This window comes from Podarcis pityusensis, assembly GCF_964106645.2.
Source record: "Podarcis pityusensis genome assembly, chromosome: 14".
In the NCBI taxonomy this organism is placed as follows: Eukaryota; Metazoa; Chordata; class Lepidosauria; order Squamata; family Lacertidae; genus Podarcis; species Podarcis pityusensis.
Genome location: NC_138039.1, coordinates 47,863,480 through 47,885,495, shown reverse-complemented (window position 1 = coordinate 47,885,495; position 22,016 = coordinate 47,863,480). Strand labels below are relative to the sequence as shown.

The window sequence follows — 22,016 nt, the reverse complement described above, 5'->3', positions numbered from 1 at the left end:
TTTAGTAATGGCAAGTCCTAAAGGTTTTTGTTGAGTATTGCTATTCATTTTAACAAAACTATATTAGATGTGGTAAAATGGTAAAGGACTTTATAGCATTTGAAAACGACAACTAGATCTGGGTCTCATGGCAACAGCACAAAGCACAAAGAGTAGTCAAATCATTTTCATACTTTAACTATGTCCTGTGTCCTACACCCAAATTTCAATTCTGGATATTCAAAAGAGCTTTTTTTAACTCACACAGATGTGAAATGTTTCACTTACCTGGCTGGTGTTTACATATGACCCATAGGGTTGGTAGTTTCACTAAGTCCAGGGTGGCTTCCTGGATGTGATGCTGGTGGCTCTGCCGATACGGCAGAAACTTTTTCTTCTTCCCTTCTCTTAAGGCAGGCTGCTTTTGGGTTTAGGTTCCTCTCTAAGAGTAACATAAAAAACACCCCCTCTATTAATGAATGAAAGGTATGGTTTTGATTGGTGACTAGTTTTCAATATGGAAGCAAACCAAAGATCTATCTACCTGGCATTATCAAGCATGCTGAACTCCACAGATAGTTCTTACAGATGTTTATTTATTTTAATCTAGATATGCCATCTTTCTGAGCCAAGGCATTGCAAGGCAGCTTGTATTTGAAATACATTGTTTTATGATTCACCAATTTTGCACAAAACAACAGTTTCAGAAATAAAAAATCTGTTTATTTGTTGTACTCAGCCCCAACCAGGTAGAGAACCAGCAGTCCACCAAAAAGTTCAGAGGCAGCCTGGGAGGTTTCCACAGAAGGCCTGCACATTCCTAGTGGCATCTGATTCTGGTGTGGAAACTCAAGATTCAAAACAAAAGGACCATATTGATTTACTGTTTTTCACATTTATACCCCAAATATGGTTTCAGCAGGTCCCTGAGGCAGTATAAGCCACAACTAAAAACTTTTAAAACTTTATTTAAAAAATTTAATAAAACAAACAACACCATGTTAAACGTTTTTCAAAAGATACTCCAAAACACAATGGAGACATTGTGATGGGTTACTGGGTTGTTGTTTTTATTTTGATTATATATTTTATGGTTTTGCTAATGAAGCTTAAATTCACATTAGCTTTTTTTGCATCTGTATCACACTAGTGACTCATGTGCAGCTTGTGATTGATTAAAACCTCAATAACCCTTTCAGATATACCAGTGTCAAGATATTCTCCAATCTATATATCTGTGTATTTTATTGATTTTTGTCTAAATGCAGAAGTTTGCATTTGGTTCTGTTGAATTTCATTTTGTTAGTTTTGGCTCAGATTTCTATTTTGTCAAGATCATGACTGTTTTCTACACTTGGATCTTAGCTGATAGGCTAGGCGATTCCTGTTTTCTGAGATATTACTGACTCCTCCCAGTTTCATTTCTCATTTACAAATCTGCTAAGGATTCCATTCACCTGTTCATTCAAGTCAGCCACCCTCAACTTTGTGCCCTCAAATATGTTTGAGACTACAACCTCCATAAATCCCAACCAGCACAGCTGTGTGGTTCATCTGGAGGGCACCAGGTTGGGGAAGCCTGATCTAAGCCATTGATAAAAATACTGCTATTGAATATTCCATTTCCATGTTCAGCTGTTAATTCCGTCACTTCCAAGATAAACACTCTCATCCTTGTTTTCTTACAATGTAACAGAAAAAAAATACAAAATGAGGCCCAAGTTGCTGGCATAAGCAACAGAACAGATGAGATGTCACTTGGTGATTTAGACCACTGAGCAGATATTAATGTTGACACCTTCTGCATCTCGAAGACATTTATATGTACACCCTGGAAATGCATCAGATGAGAAAGCACAATACAAAACACAGCTGTGTCCAGGCGGCCCACAGGGAGAAATAAACAAGGGAGGGAGAAACGCATCCTCTTTAGTGGGAGATGGTGTGGCTCTGATGTCCGTTTCATCATTTCTTTGACACAGATATAAAAGGAGTTGCATACGAGAGGTCAACAGTCGCTCCAGTTCGACAGGAGAATGTGATTATAAAGAACTGTGCTTATTTTATAACCCAACCTCAAGAGAGGACTTTTCAAGGTTGACATGGATATGGATTTGTTGCTAAGGGTTAACTCTGCTTCCAGTGGCAGCTGGTGCTCCCTCAAAGTCAGGCAAACCCCATAAGGATTATGATAAATGGACCTGACAGAATGTAATTTAAATAAAAAAGTATCGCCTATGGTTAGGATTTAAAGCACTCAGGGCACTGGTGTGCACACAGAGCTCAGCAGGAACATTCCTGACACGGAAGACAAGGGGACAGCCCTTCCTTGCACAGAGCTCCAGGCACGCAGTGGATCCTTCTCCTATGAACCCGCACTGCAAACACCACACAAGCTGAATTCATGATCATTAGCGAAGATTATCAATGTATTTTCAGTTGCATCTATCCTTTGCTTTCTTTATTCAGCTTTAGTATTTCGATTTGTAGATATAGCCAAACACCCAGAGGTTAGGGAGGACTTGGACCTGAGAGAGCAAGCTTAAATTCTCAGTTCAGTCATGAAGCTCCTAGCCTGCCTTGGGCAAGTAGATCAACATCTAAAATTGCCTGCCTGCATCATGGGAACGGTGGTGGCTGGCACAAGAGTGCTGCTCATCTGCCTTCCCAGCATGGCGATTGCTGCCAGGAGCTAAGCGAGCAGGGAGGTCGGTGTTGTGGGGGCATAGCTGCAGAGCCAATCAGATAATCCCGGGGCCATGTTCTGCACCTCGCCACCCCACCCCACCCACCCCGGTTACCAGCAGTGACCTCTGCATTGGGCAGCCAGGTCAGCAATGCTGCTCCACCCTGTTTTGCCAGCTACTCCTGCCTGGAAATAACAACTGACCTTATGTTAACTTACGTTTACTGATATCATGCCTGCAGTAACAATGAAATAAGCCCAGACAGAAAATCACCACAGAGTGACTGCATGAAGTGACTGTGAAGCCCTAGCACACAGTTTGAAGGAAGAATGAGGTACACAAACCAAAAAACCCACAAATGGACCTACAAAGACTTTATGGTAAACATAAATTGAATTATAAAAGCAAAACAATTATACAAAACACACAGCACGTAAATAGTATAACACTAATGGAGAAGAAAATACATGCTCCCCCCCCCCCGCATGGCACTTTACCCCCCTTTTCCTGAAAAAGAGCCCCAATCATAACTGATAAAATGCTACCGCCTGCTTATAGAGAAGGGGAACTGAGGCAGGGGGCTGCTGGCCTTGGCTTAAAGTTACTGCGCTCTGCCCCAAGCAGCCCCAGGCCAACCCCAGAGGGTCCAGATGCCTGTGCTGAACTGTGATTTATTTATTTTAAAAAATTATATACCACTTCATTGTTAAAGAAATCTCTAAGCGGTTTACAACAATATTAAGCAGTATGTGATACATGGGCATTTTCTTGCCTCTGTGATATTTCTGGGGGACGGGGTGGGGTTTGGGGGAGAAGCAGATACAGTAGCCTGGGCCTTTTTGTTAAAAAGCAATAAAATCTGAGTGCGTTCCCAGGTTTATGTTGCATCTTACTGAAAAAAGGAACTCTTAAAAGTTATACATGCTCAGCTCTCCCACTAAATATGCTGGAACTCAAAAAGGGTTAGGTCTGGCCATCCTAAGTTTATACACAACAAATGCAAATTTGTTACACAATGCAAATTAGAACATGGCTTAAGGAATGACATTCAAACTTGGATGAAGAAGGCAACACAAAAACTGGGACAAAGAAGGAAAGAAGAGAGACACACTGTGCCCAGCCAAGCTCACCTCTGACTTGCTGCTCGAGACTGAGGATGACTGCCACAGCCTGGTGAAGAATAAGCAGCTTGGTCTGAGGTTTCTCACTCTTCAGATGAAGTTGACACATCCGGCCCAGCTCTTTGAATGCTTCGTTAATATCTCGGACCCGCAAGCGCTCACGAGCATTGTTGGCCATCCGCCTCTCTCGCTCCCGCTCCAGCTTTTGTTCCGGATTTAAGTCCTCATCTTCATTAGTGCTGCTGTTGAAACACAGGCAGGTAAAGTGCCTGGAGTAAGCACCTGGCAATCATCCCTGTTCATATCATATCACAGAACTTTTTACTGCTGCCTGCATTCCTCCTTTTCAAGTGTCTTCCATGCAAGGAAGTGACCTCTGCAAACCAGAATAATGAGCCCTAATTTCTCACTCTAACCCCACCCCCCACCCCGCTTTTGCTACTTTTGGCCAACCTATCTCTCACACAAGTAGAACATTTGCATGAATAGTGTAGCCTGTCAGTGAGGTTATGGCAACCTGAAGACAGTGTTCCAAAAATGTTGCCAGAGTTGAGATCTGTGAGCACCTGGCTCTTAGTTTATGCAAGCATGTTGTGAGCAAGTTCACCCCAAAGTAATTAACAAGAGAAATTACTGCCGCCAAGGTGAATTTGCTGAAGTGATCCTTCTTTTTGCCTTACTAGTCATTCCCTCCAAACCAGAAGCAGATCTTTCAGAGGTCCACGAAGCTCACATGAACAGTTCAGGATGGAAGGTATACACAATAAAGACTCAGAGCTTACTTAAGAATGACAGCTTATCAGGAAGAGCAAAAAATACCTACACCTGGCAACTCACTCCTGACTTGAAAAGCTGCCCACTTCTCCATGTGAAGTGCCTGTCATCCTTTGTGGTGTACCAGAAATAGTGGACCTTATTCTGAGGGGACAATAAAGGTCTTAAGGGCACTGCCTGGAATAAGCCTGACAGTTTGCAGGAACTACTGAGCCTTAGAAGACACTGGGGGAAAACTTCCATATTGAACTTTCCATTATTTGTACACTGAACTGACACCTGAAATCATATATGCTCTTTTTGATTATGCCCCCCAAATCACTCTTAAGAGTTTTTCTCACCCCAGGCAGAGGGTACTGACAGAGAACCTGACCTCTGAGGAGTGGGCTGCTATACCTTGTTCTTCCTCTTGATGAGATTTTGATATCCTTTTGGGAGGACTCATCATCAGATTTCATATCATCAGAGGAGGCAGGTTCATGTGTGTTTTCATCTTTCTCCTTGTGCTCTGACTTGATCTCAGCCGGACCTAATGCCACGGAGTGGTTTGGCAACCCAGATGACAGCACTGCATGCAAACACAACAGAGTGTAACTGGCAATAAGAAAACCACCACCTCCCTTATTTTTGTCCAAAGAGAACCTGGCTAAGAAAATGGGTAGCAAGTGGCTCCCACCCAGATAGAGAAGACATAGGAAAATGTTGAAAAAGGAACTAAGATCAGGAGAAAGGTCATAAGGTAGTATTAGAAACCCCTCCCTTCTTTTGCTCCAAACTAAACATAAGTGTTTCAAGGTGACAATGTGGGAGGCTCTAATGTTGAGTCCATTAGCTGTCTGAAATAGCTACTTGATGGGTTGGGTGCATTTGGGTTTTGTGGGGAAGATGATGTATTTTAATATGACAGATACAAACAGTTTGCTTTTTCACTTGAACTCCAACACTGATGCTTTTATTGGCTGCTCAACATGTCACCCATTAGACTTTTTTCTTGATAAAAAAACGCCAAAACTTGCAGTTTTTAGTTAAGAATCTCTCACAATTCCAGAAAATCTTTGAAATGTAATTGCTGTCTACAATCAATTAGAGGTCCATGCCAGAACAGAAGAAATTTAAGACCGTGCTTATTTCAGCAAGTGTCACTAAAGACCAGGACCAGTTCACAACAATTCTGAAGTGAGAAAAAGAGCCTCTAGGAACTCTGCTGGATACTTCTGTCTTGCCCGTTTTGGCTTCAAATAAGTGATCATGTAAAGCCCTGGGCAATAATAATTCTCCCTGCAAAGACAAAAACAAATTGCTTTGGGAGGGGGAGGCAGGAACTTTTCCAGATTCCAGTCGCCTTGCCCTGCTAGCATTGTGTGCATGTCTCAAGTGGAACTAAGTGTGGCTCTCATCCCAAACCCTTTTCAATGCAACATGAATGGTTCTCATTTCCCCATATTCCTACTCTTGAGAACCTGAAATACATGGCACAGGTCCATATGCACCGCCTCCTGCAGCAGACTCGTATTAAGTGATCCTTGAGGGGATATAACCTCTCCATAGTGCCCTACTGTCTATGAGAAATGTTGAGAGAATAAAACTTTTTTGTGATGTACCTAATAAATGATTACTGCAGGTTGAAAGGCAAAGGGTAAGAAATTATTCAGTATTTACATGATATGGGGCAGCGGGTAGGGTGGGGAACAGGCAGAGATCTTATTAGCTGTAAGAGTAACGACTCTTGGTGTTGACCAAGCACACAGACTATCATTCTTTTCAGGACCCACAACCCAAATCACTGTGCTTTGGATTTATAAGATGCCATTCAAAGAAATATTATTTTAAGAGACCATTTGGAGAAATGTTGGCAAACACCATATGAATAAATCAGGGACCAGAATGGGCAGTCCTTGTGCACTGTCGCTGTAAGTTCCAACTAGTCCAGAAAATGACGCATTCTACCCCCTCTGTGCATAAGACCTACTCAAAGAAGCCATCTGTGGTACTGCTCATTTTACTGTGTGACCTAAAGGGGAAAAAGAGGGAATCCATCCATTCAGGCCAGCAAAACTTCTCATGCCTTAGCTTGTTTCAGCTGAGAACTGAAAGTGCTCTTAAAGGTACCTGCTATGAATGGGTGTGTTCTGCCAAGGCTGGGATATCAGTTCAGATTGTTACTGTATAAACATCATTTTTAAGAACAGGAAGTCTACACAAGTCCATTTCAGTTTATATGGAAACACTTCTGCAGGTGGAAAATTAACTCCAAAAGTGGTTGTGCAGATTTAATCCCCTTCTTTAAAAATTTAGTAGATAGGCTGACACATGCAGTTTGGAAGGAAAGACAGACAACTATTATGGGATATGCTACATTAATTTACTAACTTGCATCCACATGGCCGTGTGTGTGTGTGTGTGTGTGCTTAAGCAGAAGTGGGGAACTTCCAGCATGCACATCAGATTTAGCCTAACTAAACTCCCCATTTGGCCCCCAAGGCCATTTTGGCCAAGCCATGCCCATGTGCCCTACATCTGATATCATATAGGATGTCAGGTGTGGAGCAGGTAGCGGTGGGGTTAAAAGTGGCATCCCACAATCAGCTGGTTGTTAGGCTTTTGGGAAGCTTATTACTGATTGAGAAGTATGTGCAAAGTACTTTGCAGTTATTGTGCTCAGCACTGCCCAAACACCAACTAGAGCAGAGCTTTCCAAACTGTGTGTCGTGACCCGTTAGTGTGTCGGCTGCAATGTGTGGGTGTGTCGCATGAATGCTCTTACAAGGGATTAGTTTAACCTCCGGTTTGCTAGTAAAACTGAATCACTGTGAGCGAAATGAAACATGTCTAAAAAGTGTCACCAAGATGAAAAGTTTGGAAAGCTCTGGACTAGATGGTTTGCAAAGCACCTTGTGCAGCAATTCTGAAGCACCCAACAATCAGCTGGTTGCTGGGTGCTTAGTAAACTCTGCACAAGGGTTATGCTTTGACAGGTCCTGTCTACCTGTCAAAGATGGCCTGCACAGGGGGAGTGGGAAGAAGATACAAGATCTGGCTTACCGGGACAAAAATGTTTCCCATCACTGTTTAAGACAGGTATACAAACATTGCCAAAGCATGCCTGGGATCACAACAAACAGCAACCCAAATACAAGTTTTTAGGGAGAGGAATCAGTGGGGTTTACATGAAGAATTTTACTGCATATCACAAAGATTCCTCCAGCTACAGTATATTTCTCGTTCATGAAGAGACAATTAAATACAGGCAAGTTTGTAGATTAGACTCCCTAGGATCCTTAGATGGACTAGTCACCCAGAGTCCTGGGTTAGGAAAAATCCAGCTGGAATTCATCTTACCTCTGTACTTTTCTTACCTCTGTAGCTTTCTTGTGCTTTGTGGTTTAGTTCAGAATTCTGAGCAGAAAGGGCACTGGACAATCCCGAATGACTGCCACTGAGGCTGACACTGTCTTCTCGGTGCGCACTGACCTAGGACAAAAAAAGCACAATCACAGATAATCAGTCAGGCAATAGAAGCAGTCAACCCAAGGTCTTTCTCAGTGGCAGTGGCTCCTAGCACTGCTGACACAGGTTCTTCAACTAGTGGAACGGGGAATGAGTAGTGAGGTGGTTATGTTTGCTGATGATACTAAATTGTTCAATAAAACAAAAAGTGATTTTGAAGAGCTCCGAAAGGACATATCCAAACTGACCAAATGGGCAGTAAAATGGAATTCAGTGTAAATTCAATGTAAACAAGTGTAAAGTGATGTACGTAATGGGGGGGGGGGATCATAATTGCACAAACAAGATAATGGGATCTGAACTGCCAGTGACTGACCAGGAATGAGACCTTGGAGTAAAAGTAGATAGCTCAACAAAGATGTTGACCCAGTGTGCAGCAGCTGTGAAAAAGGCAAATTCCACGCTGGAGTTAAGAAAAGAATTGAATTTGGAATCCTTTGTACAGTTGCAGTCACCTAATCCCAAAAACAATATTGTAGTTGGAAAATGTTCAGAACAGGGCAACAAAATGATAAAGGGATAACAACTCCCTGTGAGAAAACATGGCAGCATTTTGGGCTCTTTAGCCCAGAGAAAAGGCAAATAAGAGGTTACATGATAGGTGTTTATGAATTATGTATGGTATGGAGAAGGAAGAAGAAAAGTTTTTCTTCTTGCATAGCACTAGAACTTGTGTACATTCAATAAAGCTGAATATTGGAAGATTTGGGACAGAAGAAAGTACTTCTTCACATACTGCATAGTTAATCTGCTATTGAATTTACACAACAAGAGGTAGTGATGGTCACCCAATTAAATGGCTTTAAAAGATAAATTCATGGAGGACAAAGCTATCAGTAGCTACTAGCCATGATGGCTATGCTCTGCCTTCATAGTCAGAGGCAATAATGTTTCTGAATGCCAGCTGCTGGAAACCACAAGAGAGGAGAGTGCTGTTGTGCTTGAATCCTCCTTGCAGTTTTTTCACAAGTGTTTGGTTGGCCACTGTGAGAACAGGATGCTGGCCTAGATGGGCCATTAGCCTGATCTAGCAGGCTGTTCTGATGTTCTGCCAATGCAGAGCTATGGCTCCCCTCCTATGACACAATGCTTCTACCATTAATTGAAGAAGATCCAAGAGAAGTGAAGTTAAAAGTACCGTAAATGGGAAGGGAAATAATATCACTTCACACAGCCAAGGTCCTGTTCTTATTCTTATTATAATTTATATACCGCCCTATACTTGCAGGTCTCAGAATATAAAACCACAAGGTACATAATCAAAATAAAAACAACCACCACCCAACAACCCCCCCCAAACACATTTTAAAAGGGCATAGGATGTCAATCAAATAAACCAAAGGCCTGGTTAAAGAGGTGTATAATGAAGGCTCCAGGTGAACCTCCCTGGGGAGAGCATTCCACAGACGGGGAGCCACTGCCGAAAAGGCCTGTTCTCGTGTTGCCACCCTCTGGATCTCTCTTGGAGGAGGTGGGTTCATATGGAAAGAGGCGGTCCTTGAGGTATTGTGGTCCTGAGCACTTTAAGGCTTTATAAACCAGCACTTTGAATTGGGCCCGGAAAATAATTGGGAGCCAGTGCAGTCAACCAGGATTGGTGTAATACGCTCAAACCGTCTCACTCCGGTGAGCAACCTGGCCTTGCAACAACAAACATTTTATTATTTGTACCCCACCCATCTGATGGGGTTGCCCCGGCCACTCTAGGCAGCTTCCAGCATATACAAAAGCATAATTAAACATTAAAAGCATTAAATATTAAGCACTTCCCGATACAGGGTTGCCTTCAGAGGTCTTCTAAAGGTTGTAACATATCTCAACGGTTGAGAGTTGGGTTGTAAGAGTTTGTCTCCTCACCCCTCATGAGAGATCCCTTCTTGCAACATCAGTGTCAATATCATACATTTTTTGCTGATTTGCTGCCAGGATTGATGACATGCTTCACAATGAACCCTTGGTTGCTGGCACTGGAAGGCCTATGCTAATAAGTTTGGCAGGTCAAGGGTCATCCCCTCCCCCCCTTTAACACACGTATTCATGGGAGAAGGAACAACAAATGCAATCAAACACTAATATTGAGATGAAGCTTTTTTATAGGAATAAATAGCAGAGAACAGCAGCTAAAAGATTAAGCCTTTAATTAAATAGGTTTATTGCCCACAGTTACACATGAGAACCCCTGCTTTTCAATAAATCCTTCAAGCCTAGTAAACTGCTGAGCTTTGAATCCCTCTTCAGTAATTAATGCAGCTTTTCTCTTTAACATTTAGTGTGGGTTTTACTGAGACGGAGATAAATACCCTTATGCAAGTTCATGCTTTAATTTACTGTTTCCTGTGAACTCCAATTCATCCTGATTTGTTGTATTACTTTCCAAATGAAAAATTCTTCCACAAAGACAGATGCATACTAGTCAAATATTTTCTAGATGCTCTTATTTTCCTTTTAACATAGAACCGTGCCTCAGGTTAGTGTAAAGTTTCACAAGAATATCAATAGTCACCAGATAGAAATAGAAATACAAACAAGTTTCTATATGAAGAAAGTGTGAAACTCTCCGGGTTAAAAATAAAACTTTGTCAAATTCTGCCCTAGAAGTTTTGTATATCTTTATTCTAGTTATGCTCAAATCCAAATAACATTCAAGCTGCTAATCATGAGATGTCTTAGGGGCAAAGTAGCTACAAAATATTATTAAATTTTTATTCTTCAAGCAATGTCCAAACCTAACAGCTACCAGATTCTTGATAATGTTAAAATCTAAGACTAGTCCAACAATGACAGACAGATCAAATGTTAGATTCAGAAAACAGTCTGGAAACTTTGAAAGTGAAGTTGAACTTCTAGGAACATATGATAGGGGACTCAAGAAAATAATTTAGATTAAATGTTTTGCCAGGAATGTCATTACACAGCAATGTAAGACATAGAATCATAGAATTGTGGAGTTGGAAGGGATGCTAAGGATCATCTAGTCCAAGCCCCTGCAATGCAGGAATAAGCAGCTGTCCCATGCGGGGATCAAACTTGCAAGCTTGGCATTCGCAGCACCATGCTCTAACCAACTGAACCACCCAGGCATGTTAACCAAGTACAATATCAAATCAACTTAAATGAGTTCTCAGGTTGATGAACTAAACCCCATTAGATCATCAACTGAATTCAAACAGTTACTTTCTTAATAAGATACTTCAGGAAATATTAATTTCTGGAATTTCAAAACCTGGCCAAAATGTTAACTTTGCAACAATACTGGCAGTGTTTAGACATCACACTAAGCCATACTTTAGAGCAAACTTAGTCTGGATTACTCAACTCTCACTCTAATGTAGCAATCCTAAAGTAACTGACACTGAAACCAGAAGGTTTCACATCTGATCAAGGTGACAAAAAGAGAGAGCGAAGGACAACTCCCCTGTTGAAAACAATCCTGGCATCCAACAAAATGAGGGCCCATTTAAGGGGGCACTTCCATGCAGGCAAAGCCAAGCCTATGAACACAAGGATCAAGCATAAAGAACCAACTGTCTCCCATGCATCACAGATTTTTGAGGGGATATTTACTGAAACCTTATCAGGTGCGAAACGAAACACCAGCAGGAGCACTAGCACCTGTGGGTGCTGCACTGGCAAGCCCTGCACTATACATTTCTTGCAGCGGACCGAGAAAAGTACAGCATGTCCAAGCAGCTTGCAAAATAGGACTCTAACTTGTTATTGAGTACCGAGTACAAAAGGAAATACGTCAAAGAATAGAGAGACAGCCAACTTACTTGAAAGTGCTCAACATGTCTGGCAAGAGAGCTAGTGAAGGACTCTGCTCCCTACTTTAGCTTAAAGTTATTGTAGTTCATGCCAATGCCAGGCTTCTCCCAAAAAGCACAATGGAATCTAACAGTAATGTATGCTTCAAAACATGAAATAGAATGCAAAATGGTGGGTTGCTTTTAAGATTTAAAATGTTCATCGAGTAAAGAGCAGGGAAAGTGTAACAGCCAGCACAACAGAACACACCAAAACAACAATTAAGCAGAGATGCAGGAAATGGTTTTTTTAAAGCTGGCAGAAAACTTAAGCAAGTGTTACAATAAAACCATGCCTGGTTATGCAAGTCATAAAAAATAAGACTTACATTACTCATTTCCTTGTTTCTTCTGCCAAGGACATTTTCAAGGAAATTTAATTATTTTTTCTAAGAGTTAAGAAGTTAAAATGAGCTGCAATGGGATGTCCAAAATATATTGCTAAATCTTAATGAACTTTTTTTGGCCAAGGTTTACTCAGAAGGGCAAACTTTCCTACTTCATCAGTGCTTCAGTCAACATACATGATCTTCCCCAACCTAGTGTTCTCCAGATGTTTAGAACTGCAACTCCTTTCAGACCCAGCCAGCATAGAAGGCTTTGTCCTATGCATTCTATCGACTGAGAGCAGTCAGAATTCCATCAACAAAAATTATATGGAGAAGAAACTACTAGGCACCCATCCTTCACTCAGGCCAAGGGATTCAGACTGCTCAGCTGTGGATGATGCCTCCATATCCGACTGGTGAACCCTCCACAGTTTCTTCCTAGAGAGCAAGCTAGAATGAGAAAACCTTAGCTCTTCCTCCCTGGTGCTTCAGAGGTGATGAGAGGGGTAAGGAGGTTTGGCCTTATAACATTATTACTTTCATAATGTTATATTTGATTAAGAGCTATACTCGTAATGTTCACCAATATTAGCATGTCTACTTGCACTAGTCAGCCAGCCCAACAAATCTGAGCACATTTTCTATCTCACCACTGAAGATAATCCTATACCAGACCCACCAGTCTGTTTCTCCCTTAGTACCTATGATGTAGAGCCCATCATTTCTGAATTAAATGGGGATTCAGGACAAGTTTCCAGTGATACACACAGACCATGACTGCATCTTCTATATAAATCACAATCTCTATACCCAATATGTCGTTCAAAAAAATGAAAATGGTTCTTACTATTTCTATTTGCAGATTAGGTTGGAAGACATTTTATCTTGAGTATGCCACTTCCTACTGGATTTGATAGGCAGGGACCTAAGAGTCTTTTGCCTCTTCCAGGGGGAGGAGTCATCTTGCCCCTCCAGATCAAACTGGCAGAGCAGAAATAACTCCTCAACCCTAAAAATCAAAACACAAAAACAGAACCATGCAAGGGAATAGGAAAGAGAAAACAATAACAGAAAGAAACAAGCTGAACAAACAGCATCACTAAGCACTGTGTGCAGATTGAAGGATGCAGGTTGCAGCCATGATGCCCAAACACCGCAGAAGAGGGATGCAAAGTGTTTGCGAATATGGCAAACACTTACGGTACTCCACAAAGACACCTTTTATAAGAATTACACAAAAACAAAAATCATCCGAATTAGGACTTTGGTAGCAGTCCAAGAAGATCAAGTTAGAAGAGTATTAAAATTTAATTGTCAAGGGTAAGAAGCCTGATATCCACAAGAATATCAGAGTTTGACATTTTGCTCTTTGCTGACCACAACAAATGCAGCTTCTCTCTCTTCTTCTGTATTTCAGTGGTTAGTTTGTTCCACCAGAGCACATCTGCAATGAATGGATACACAGCTGGCAGAGTTCCAGAAAATCTCAATATCCTTTCTACAAATGGCCAGGACAACATGGACCAATAGAAACAAAAAGGAATCCAGTTAGGGGTACCAGAAGAAACAAACTCTTAGGATATATGCAGAGAGGGGCAAAGTGGAAGGCGAGAATATACCCAGAGCCTTGCATAAGATTAAGAACAGTCTTTTACTTCCCATATAAGCCTGGTCAGTGAGTTTCATAAACTCAAAACCAAGTCCCCCATTTAACCTACTTTTCCAGTGTGAAGTGTTTGGTTCGCCCCCCCCCCCACTTTATTTCCTTCTTCATTATAGCTTCTCTCTGCACCAAAATGCATGAATAACAAAGGCATTCTAGTTTCAAGGCAATCATACAGGAAGGAGGGAGGAATGGCATTATATGTACAGGATGTGTACACTTGTGAATAGATCCATGACCTGGAGCATGGAAAGCAGATTGAGAGAATATGGGTAAAAACTGTAGGAGAGAGAAACAACAGTGACCTTACTGTGGGTGTCTGCTATAGACCACCAAGCCAGACTCAAGTCTTGGATGATGCCCTTCTAGAGCAGATTACCAAACATTTGAAAAGGAGAAATAGTGGTCATGGTAGACTTCAACTTCCCCGATATTGTTGGAACTCAAACACTGCCAAGAATGTAAGGACTGACAAATTCCTCCATTGCCTTGCTATCAATTTCATTTCCCAGAAGGTGGAAGAAGCAACAAAGGAATCATCTGTCTTGGATCTGGTCCTCACCAACAGGGAGGAACTATTCAACGAAATGGAAGTACAGTGGTACCTCGGTTTAAGAACAGTCCGGTTTAAGAACGATTCGGTTAACAAACTCTGCAAAACCGGAAATAGTGTCCTGGTTTGAGAACTCTACCTTGGTCTAAGAACGGAATCCAAACGGTGGAAGGGCACCGGCGGCGGGAGACCTCATTAGGGAAAACGCACCTCGGTTTAAGAACCGTTTTGGTTTAAGAATGGACTTCCGGTACAGATTAAGTTCGTAAACCAAGGTACCACTGTACTGGGAAACTTGAGAGGAAGTGATCATGTCCTCCTGGGTTTCGTGATACAGAGGCAAGGAAAAGCTGAGTGTAGTTGCACGCACTCTGGACTTCAAGAAGGCCCAATTTCAAAAGCTTAAGGAACTACTGGATGAGATCCCATGGTCAGAAAAGAGAGTCCAAAATGGATGGGAGCTTCTTCAAGTTGAAATATTGAAGGCCCAAATGCAGACAATTCCAACAAGAAAGAATAGTGGGAGGCATCTAAGGAAACCAGGGTTGATGTGTAAGTTTCTGCCAGTAAGAGCTGTTCCGACAGTGGAATGGTCTGCCTCGGGTGTTTGTGGTCTCTCTTTCCTTGGAGGTTTTTAAACAGAGGCTGGATGGCCATCTGCCAAAGATGCTTTTGTTGAGATTTCTGCATCACAGGGGTTTGGACTAGATGATCCTCAAGGGCCCTTCCAACTCTAGAGTCATAAATTTCCAACTCTAGAATCATAAACTTAGCCTGCTGATAGTGTCTATCATGAAATTTTATGAATGCCTCAAGCCAAACATGCACAGGGGGAGGGGGATTAACAGAAAACCAACTAGTCTCCTTGATGCTTAACAGTATTAATATAAATGGAAGTGAAAGTCAATCTGTTTTATATATTGTACCCCTTCACCAACTACTTTGATGGGAGGTGAAATCCTGCCTTCATTAAGAAATACCCAGCTGTGAACCTGTTTAAAAGGAAACATTCTCAGAATAGCCAGCAGCTTTGAAAATCATGCAGTAAACAAGCCAACCTAAACTGTTTGAGGGGAGAAATGAACAGAAGCAAATCTCCGGTATCATTTTCTTACACAATGATTTCAGCGTCTGACTCTGATTCATGGCTGTCTTAAATCCATTTATGTAGAATGATTCATATATGTATTAATGACAGTGAGATATTTCTCTCTTCTGGGGATGAGGGAGAAGATTAGTCTAAGGACTTTGCTTTCCCATTGTTACATAAACTACAGCTGTGCTCAAAGTCATTACATTTACATTCTGAGTTTGGGCACAACCTGGTTTCACATACCAGCAGCTTCTTTCCAGGCTTGTTTGCCAGCATCTGTTACTAGAAGCTGGTTGCATTTTATAACCATTTTTGCAACCCAGAACACTTGAGACCAATTCCATCCTCCTTGACTGCTTTCCCAGTTCAATCTCCATGTTTGCTACTTCAAGCAGAACATGGCCTGCCAATTATTAAACATCTGGAAAAATCATATGTATAAGCTCAAGTACTATTAGCAAAAGTCTCCGGTTTCTGTATCGGTCAAAGCAGCAGGATTTTACGGAGCGTTCACCAGGCGAACCACTTTAGCTGTTCCCCTCTTTCTCCCCTCCCTTCCCCACCCTCTACATTCCTCCCAAATGGGAACTACCAGCGGATGCATCAGGCTGCCATTTCTTCTTCCACAACCACTATCACTAGTTTGGTTTCTGACAGATGTTACTAATGCATAACATCAAATTTTCAAGCTTCAGTTCTACTAAAAATTAAATCAAGAGTCAGTCAGTTTAACATATTCAGTAGATTAAATAGCTACTTACTATTGAGGCTTGCCGACTGGTGGTTACAAGGCTGGATGCTCCATAATTTGAGTTCAAACTACTAACTGGCCCATTGTGGGAAGATCCCAGTAAACTATGTATCTCTCCATGGGCACTCGGCAGGCTCGTTGAAGGCCCCACCGCATGGCTCCTCAGCACATTGATGGCATCATCGAGTCTGTCCAAGCGATCCTCCATCCGGGACTGCTGTTAGGATTTAGAAGGAGCACAAAGGTCATTTATTGTACACATCTGCTAAATCCATTATATACTGTCATGCTTTCTACAATGGAAGACATGAAAGGCAAGTGAAATGCAATATCAAAAGGATTTCAAACGCAGCTAAGCAGCACTATAAACAAATAGGTGGGTAGTGGGGGCCGGTAGCTGATTGGAGAGGATGTGGAATTACTTCTGTCTAAAAAAAGAAAAGGATGTTTTTCAACATTCGGTTATTTGTAAGATTAATGCTATTTGATATTTTAGGATGCAACTTGGAGAAAGAAAAACCAGCAAAAATGTCGAAATCCCAATTTGGATTTAAAAATAAAATTGCTGCATAATTTTGCTGAAATGAAATGTTGGCCTTTTCAGTCAAATGTTGGCCTTTTAGTCAGCAAATGACTGGTGGAGTAGATAAAATACTGAAGACCCAGGTACAAATCCTACCCACCCTACAAACTCCCTCCTAACTAAGTCACAAAGATCAAAAACCGTCCTTAAGACAACTCACAGTCCTTTAGCCCTAAAACCCACCTCATTTGATAGCTATGATAAAGCAAACATTTTAGAAATTAGTCTGAGCTCAATCCAAATACAATTTACATACCAAAAGGAAATTTGGATTTCTCTCCCCCCCTTTTTTTTAAAAAGGAAGTTTATATTTCTTATTTCAATTTATCACTTTCCCAAAAAGCTCAGAACAGTATTTCAAAACTACCATCCTGTAAAGTAGGTGAGGCTGAAATAGTAACTTGCATTAGGCTAAGTGAATTTTGTGGCAGTGTGGGGATTTTGAATCTAGATTTTCTGTATCGAAAACCAACACTCTAGCCACTGCACTGACTATGGCATTTTACTGTCCTTAACTAAGGTTTATTGTTTATTTAAACAGAGTAGACAAAAATCAGCTTAACCTTGGAAACTCTCTACAAAGTGACATAACAAAATGGTTGAAGGAAATGTGTTATCTACAGCTTTCACCAAACTAGCACCCTCCACATGTTTTGGAGCACCAATTCCCCAAGATGGCTAGGACTGATAGGCGTTCTAGTCCAAAATATCTGAAGGGCAGCTGGTTGGCAAAGGTTACCATACTATACTATATGGTATTTACTGCTACTTTAGGAAAGAATCTGTAAGTAGTGTTAACTGGAAAAATAAAAAGGCACCATCTAAAGAGAAATAGTACCTCACAGACATCCTTTAAGAATGACATAGCATCTTGCAAATGCTCGTGAAGTTGTTGCTCAACTCGATTTTTCTGGCAAAGTCAAGACAGAACAAGAAGCAAAGCACAGGTTAAGTAATTTTAAAGAGGTGAGATCAACAGCTAGTATGTGTGACAGCCTCAGTGGTTAGTTAAGTTAATTCAACAAAGATTTAAATTATACTGAGAAATGAGAAGATAAAATACTGAATACCGTAGTAACATTGGAAACCTAATTTCCACATACTGCTTACATTTATTAGTAAAATGTATGGCAGTAACAGAATACTCTTATTTGTTAGTTGCATGGAAAATGTTATTATTATTTTTTATCATTGTAGGTCTTTGTTCCATTCCCCCCCCCCCCCCCCATTAGGAAATGGTACAGTGGTACCTCGGGTTACAGACGCTTCAGGTTACAGACTCCGCTAACCCAGAAATAGTACCTCAGGTTAAGAACTTTGCTTCAGGATAAGAACAGAAATCGCGCGGCGGCAGTGGGAGGCACCATTAGCTAAAGTGGTGCTTCAGGTTAAGAACAGTTTCAGGTTAAGAACGGACCTCCAGAACGAATTAAGTTCTTAACCCGAGGTACCACTTTACTTCCAGCTATACTTGATTACTGGTTGCCTGCAAGTGAATGTCCTCAGAATCCCGACCAAAGGCTATGTGCCATTTCTATGTAGCACACAACACAGAAGAATAGATGAGAAAAAAGCCCTACTCATTCTAGCAATCTGTTTCTCACAGGGCTAAACAGAGGCCTATGGGAATCTCCAGGCAGGCAAGGGAGCAATAAACTTCTCCTGATGTTATTCCCCAACTAGTATTCAGAAGTATGCTGCCTCTGATCTTGGAGATAAAATGTGCCATCATGACTTGTAGCCACCAATAGTTTTATCCTCCATTAATATGTCTAGTCCCTTTTAAAGCCATTCAAGTTGATGGCCATTACCACATTGTGTGGTAGCAAATTCCATAGTTTAACATTGTGTTGTGCAAACTAGTGCTTCCTCTTTGCATCTTCCACTAGTCAGCTTTATTGGATGACCCTGGATTCTAGTTTCAAGAGGGAGGGAGAAAAACCTCAACAGCCACTTTCTTTACTTTTTTTGTTTACCATGGCATTTGCCTTCTTTTTTAAACCAAAAAACTCTAAATGCAACCTTTTTCTCATATGAAAGTTGTTCTCGTCACCTAATCACTTTGATTATCCATGTCCAACTCTATATTATTCTTGTTGAGATAAGTGCTCTGTAGATACGGCAGGTGTTAAAGAAATATCAGAGATGGAAGTCACAGCAACAGCGAAGGAAAGTTAGAATCAATCATCTCTATACCAATTTCCATATCAAATTATCAAGCCCTTATTTCCTAAATAAAGAGTTATCATACTTTTTTGTAGCAAGATGAGCAAGACATATTTTAATACTTTTCATAGAAACACAGAATAGTAGAATTGGAAGGAACTCCAAGGGTCATCATCTAGTCTAATCCCCTGCAATGCAGGAATCTCAACACCCAGTTCCCCATCCAATTTGAAACCATACCAGACCCTGCTTAGCTTTGCAAATGTGCTAGCAGTTTTACTGCTGCACCACTAGTTCCATTGTTATGACAGTTTCATAGTCAAACACTGAAGACAAAAACAAAAAATGCAAGAATTTTTTTTTTAAATTGTGAAGTATTTGCACACCTTTTTCCTTGCATGAATTTGCTGATGGGTTACAAAAAGGTAGCATAATTTCTAACAAGACTATCACATAAGCTGTCTTTAATACAGAAGCTTGATGCCCAGCAAACAGATGGCCAAAGACCCACCCTGCATGTTTGGTATTGTTCATTTAAAGACAGCTATTTTTGTTAGCAAAAAATCAATTTGTAATGCTGTACTACTGCTTCCTTTAAGGACTGTAGAATTTATTAAAATTAAAGTGCTATCTTTTGGCAATGAAGTCATAACTAGCTTTAAATAATTCTTACCAAAGAGTGCAGAGAATTTTCATAGTTTGGAGAGGAAGGGGTTTGTCCTCCAGTCCTTGACCACTGACTGGCACCTGTCAAAATCAACCAGAAGAAATTCTGATGCAGGCAGGAGAAACAGGAAACAAAAAAGGCAATTTACTGTAGTAAAGTGAAGTTCCACATCATTTGTAACACAAGACTTCTTAGCTTCTAAAACTTGAGCTTTGGGAAGGACTGTAGTTCAGTGGCAGAGCACATGCATTGCTTGTACAAGGTCCCATGTTCAATCCCTAATGGGATCTCCAGGTAGAGCTTGGAAATGCTCCTTCCTGAAACCATGGAAAGCTGTTGCTGGTTTGAGTACACAATACTGAGTGCTAAATGGCCTAGTGGTCTAATTCTGTATGAGGCAGCTTCCTATGTCCTAGAATTCTATCACAGATGCTGGGAGTTTCCTAGAATAGTATGGTAGTTTCCCACGAGAGACAAATGCGCACCAACACAAATGTTATTTACCGTATTTTTCGCCCCATAGGGCGCACCGGCCCATAGGACGCACCTAGTTTTTTGGGGGGGGGGGTTAAAGGAAAAAAAATATTTCCCCCCCAGGCACGGGGCTGGGGCAGGGGAAGCCCGAGCTTCCCCCGACCCCAGCCCCCAGAACAGGCAGCTCTCCACAAGCCTTTGGAGACCGGCGCGACTTCCCGCCGGGCTCCCACGGCTTGTGGATATCTGCCTGAAGCCCAAACCAGGTTGGGGAACCGAAGCAGCTCGCCCCAGGCTTCGAGATGCAGGCTGCTATCCGCAAGCCTATGATCGCTTCTCGGCCTTTTGGCTAAGATCAAGTGTAGTATCTATCCGCAAGCCTATGGAGCCTGACGGGAACTCCCGCGGGCTCCCAAGGCTTGCGGAGAGCTTCCTGAAGCCTGCATTCGCCCCACAGGACGCACACACATTTCCCCTTCATTTTTGGAGGGGAAAAAGTGTGTCCTATAGGGTGAAAAATACTGTACTTATTTAGAAAACAACGGATGCTGCCCATCGAGAGGGAGGGGGGAAAATCTTAGGGCAGTTTACAATAAAATAATAAAAGCAGATGGGGAAGCAATGAATATTCTAGTGCAGTTAGCAACATCTAGTGATGTTTCCCAAATGCTGGATACTCTTTGCTATGACCCTAAATCGAGGCAGATGAAATAACCTCCTGAGAGCCTAACATGGAATAAGATCAGATTGGCATGAAATCGCGAGTTCCTTTAAATAGCATAAATTATTTTAAATGAACGCAGCACTCAAAGCCAACATATTACATCAGAAAAGTTATGACTCTGCTGAAAACAGGAATCCTATGTAGAAATTAGCCTTGTCAAAAGACTCCCCCTTGCACCCTTCTTTCTTAGTGGCGGCTGGAAGCAGAGTTAAGGAGGATGCTATAGAATCCTCAGGACTCAGCAACTGAATAATCCTTCTGAATAAATGAAACAAAAACATTTTCTACCCAGACCGTGGAAAACTTCTCAACAAGAGGGATTCTGTCCAACTTGTTTAATTACTGCCTCATTTTTATAGCCATAACACCATTTGGGGGGAAAGACAGGCAATATAAGAAGAGTAAAGTAAGCTATTACACTCCACACCTATAATAGATCAGGATTATTGTTAGGCTTCAGCATAACAGACACCAGCTATTTTGTGTGGACATTTCACCAAGCAGCAAATGCAATACAGAGATTGCTGTAAAGTTTTTTGTATAAATTGTACAAACTATATACTTTGTATACATCATCCTGCCATTAGTTCTAATTCCTTGTTAAATAACAAATTTAAGTAAATTGGGCTTTCATAAGTATTCTCTGTGTGTTGAACAGCTGTTCAACATTTACTTGGCAGCTGAGGCCCTAGTATCAATGGAAGCAATAGTATCCGCTAAGAATGATGCAGCTGCCGAAAGTACCTCTCCACACTAGACAACACTCAACCCGTTCTTACAAGCAATTCACAAAACTCCTTTAGAGTATTTTGTTTTAAGGGCACAATAATGTAACACCCACAGCATTCTCTCTTCCCTTCCCAGAACACAGCAGCAAAGAGTAGAAATTAAACACACACACACATTTGACAGAAGCACTTTTTCAAAAGGAAACTCAAGGTTTGTGCAGCATTATTAAAAGCAATCTCACCATCTTGTGTTGTTATGCAAGGTTTTCCTGAAATGCCTCTAAATTCAAACAGGAGTAGTACTAAGTGTTAATCCTACTCAGGGTAGATCCACCGAACATGACTAATTTAGGTTAATTTCAATGAGTCTACTCTGAGTAGGACTAAGTTGAAGATAATTTTTGATTTTTGTAA

The 22,016-nt window shown here is 41.3% G+C and overlaps 1 protein-coding gene across 20 annotated transcripts in view; it reads right to left on the bottom strand.

Annotated features, from left to right (window-relative positions):
- TCF12 (transcription factor 12) overlaps positions 1–22,016 on the bottom strand; it is a 236,997-nt gene that overhangs the window by 2,987 nt on the left and 211,994 nt on the right. For 12 of the 20 annotated variants that reach the window (XM_080980742.1, XM_080980729.1, XM_080980739.1 and 9 more), the window contains 7 exons: positions 19,683–19,756; positions 17,682–17,753; positions 16,271–16,477; positions 7,918–8,032; positions 4,958–5,129; positions 3,797–4,029; positions 268–421 (listed from right to left, as the gene is read on the bottom strand). In XM_080980742.1, coding sequence (XP_080836868.1) covers positions 279–421; positions 3,797–4,029; positions 4,958–5,129; positions 7,918–8,032; positions 16,271–16,477; positions 17,682–17,753; positions 19,683–19,756 — 1,016 coding nt within the window. In that variant the 3' untranslated portion in view covers positions 268–278. The remainder of the gene's footprint in view (positions 1–267; positions 422–3,796; positions 4,030–4,957; positions 5,130–7,917; positions 8,033–16,270; positions 16,478–17,681; positions 17,754–19,682; positions 19,757–22,016) is intronic. The other 8 variants (XM_080980731.1, XM_080980740.1, XM_080980736.1 and 5 more) reach the window with 4 other exon arrangements.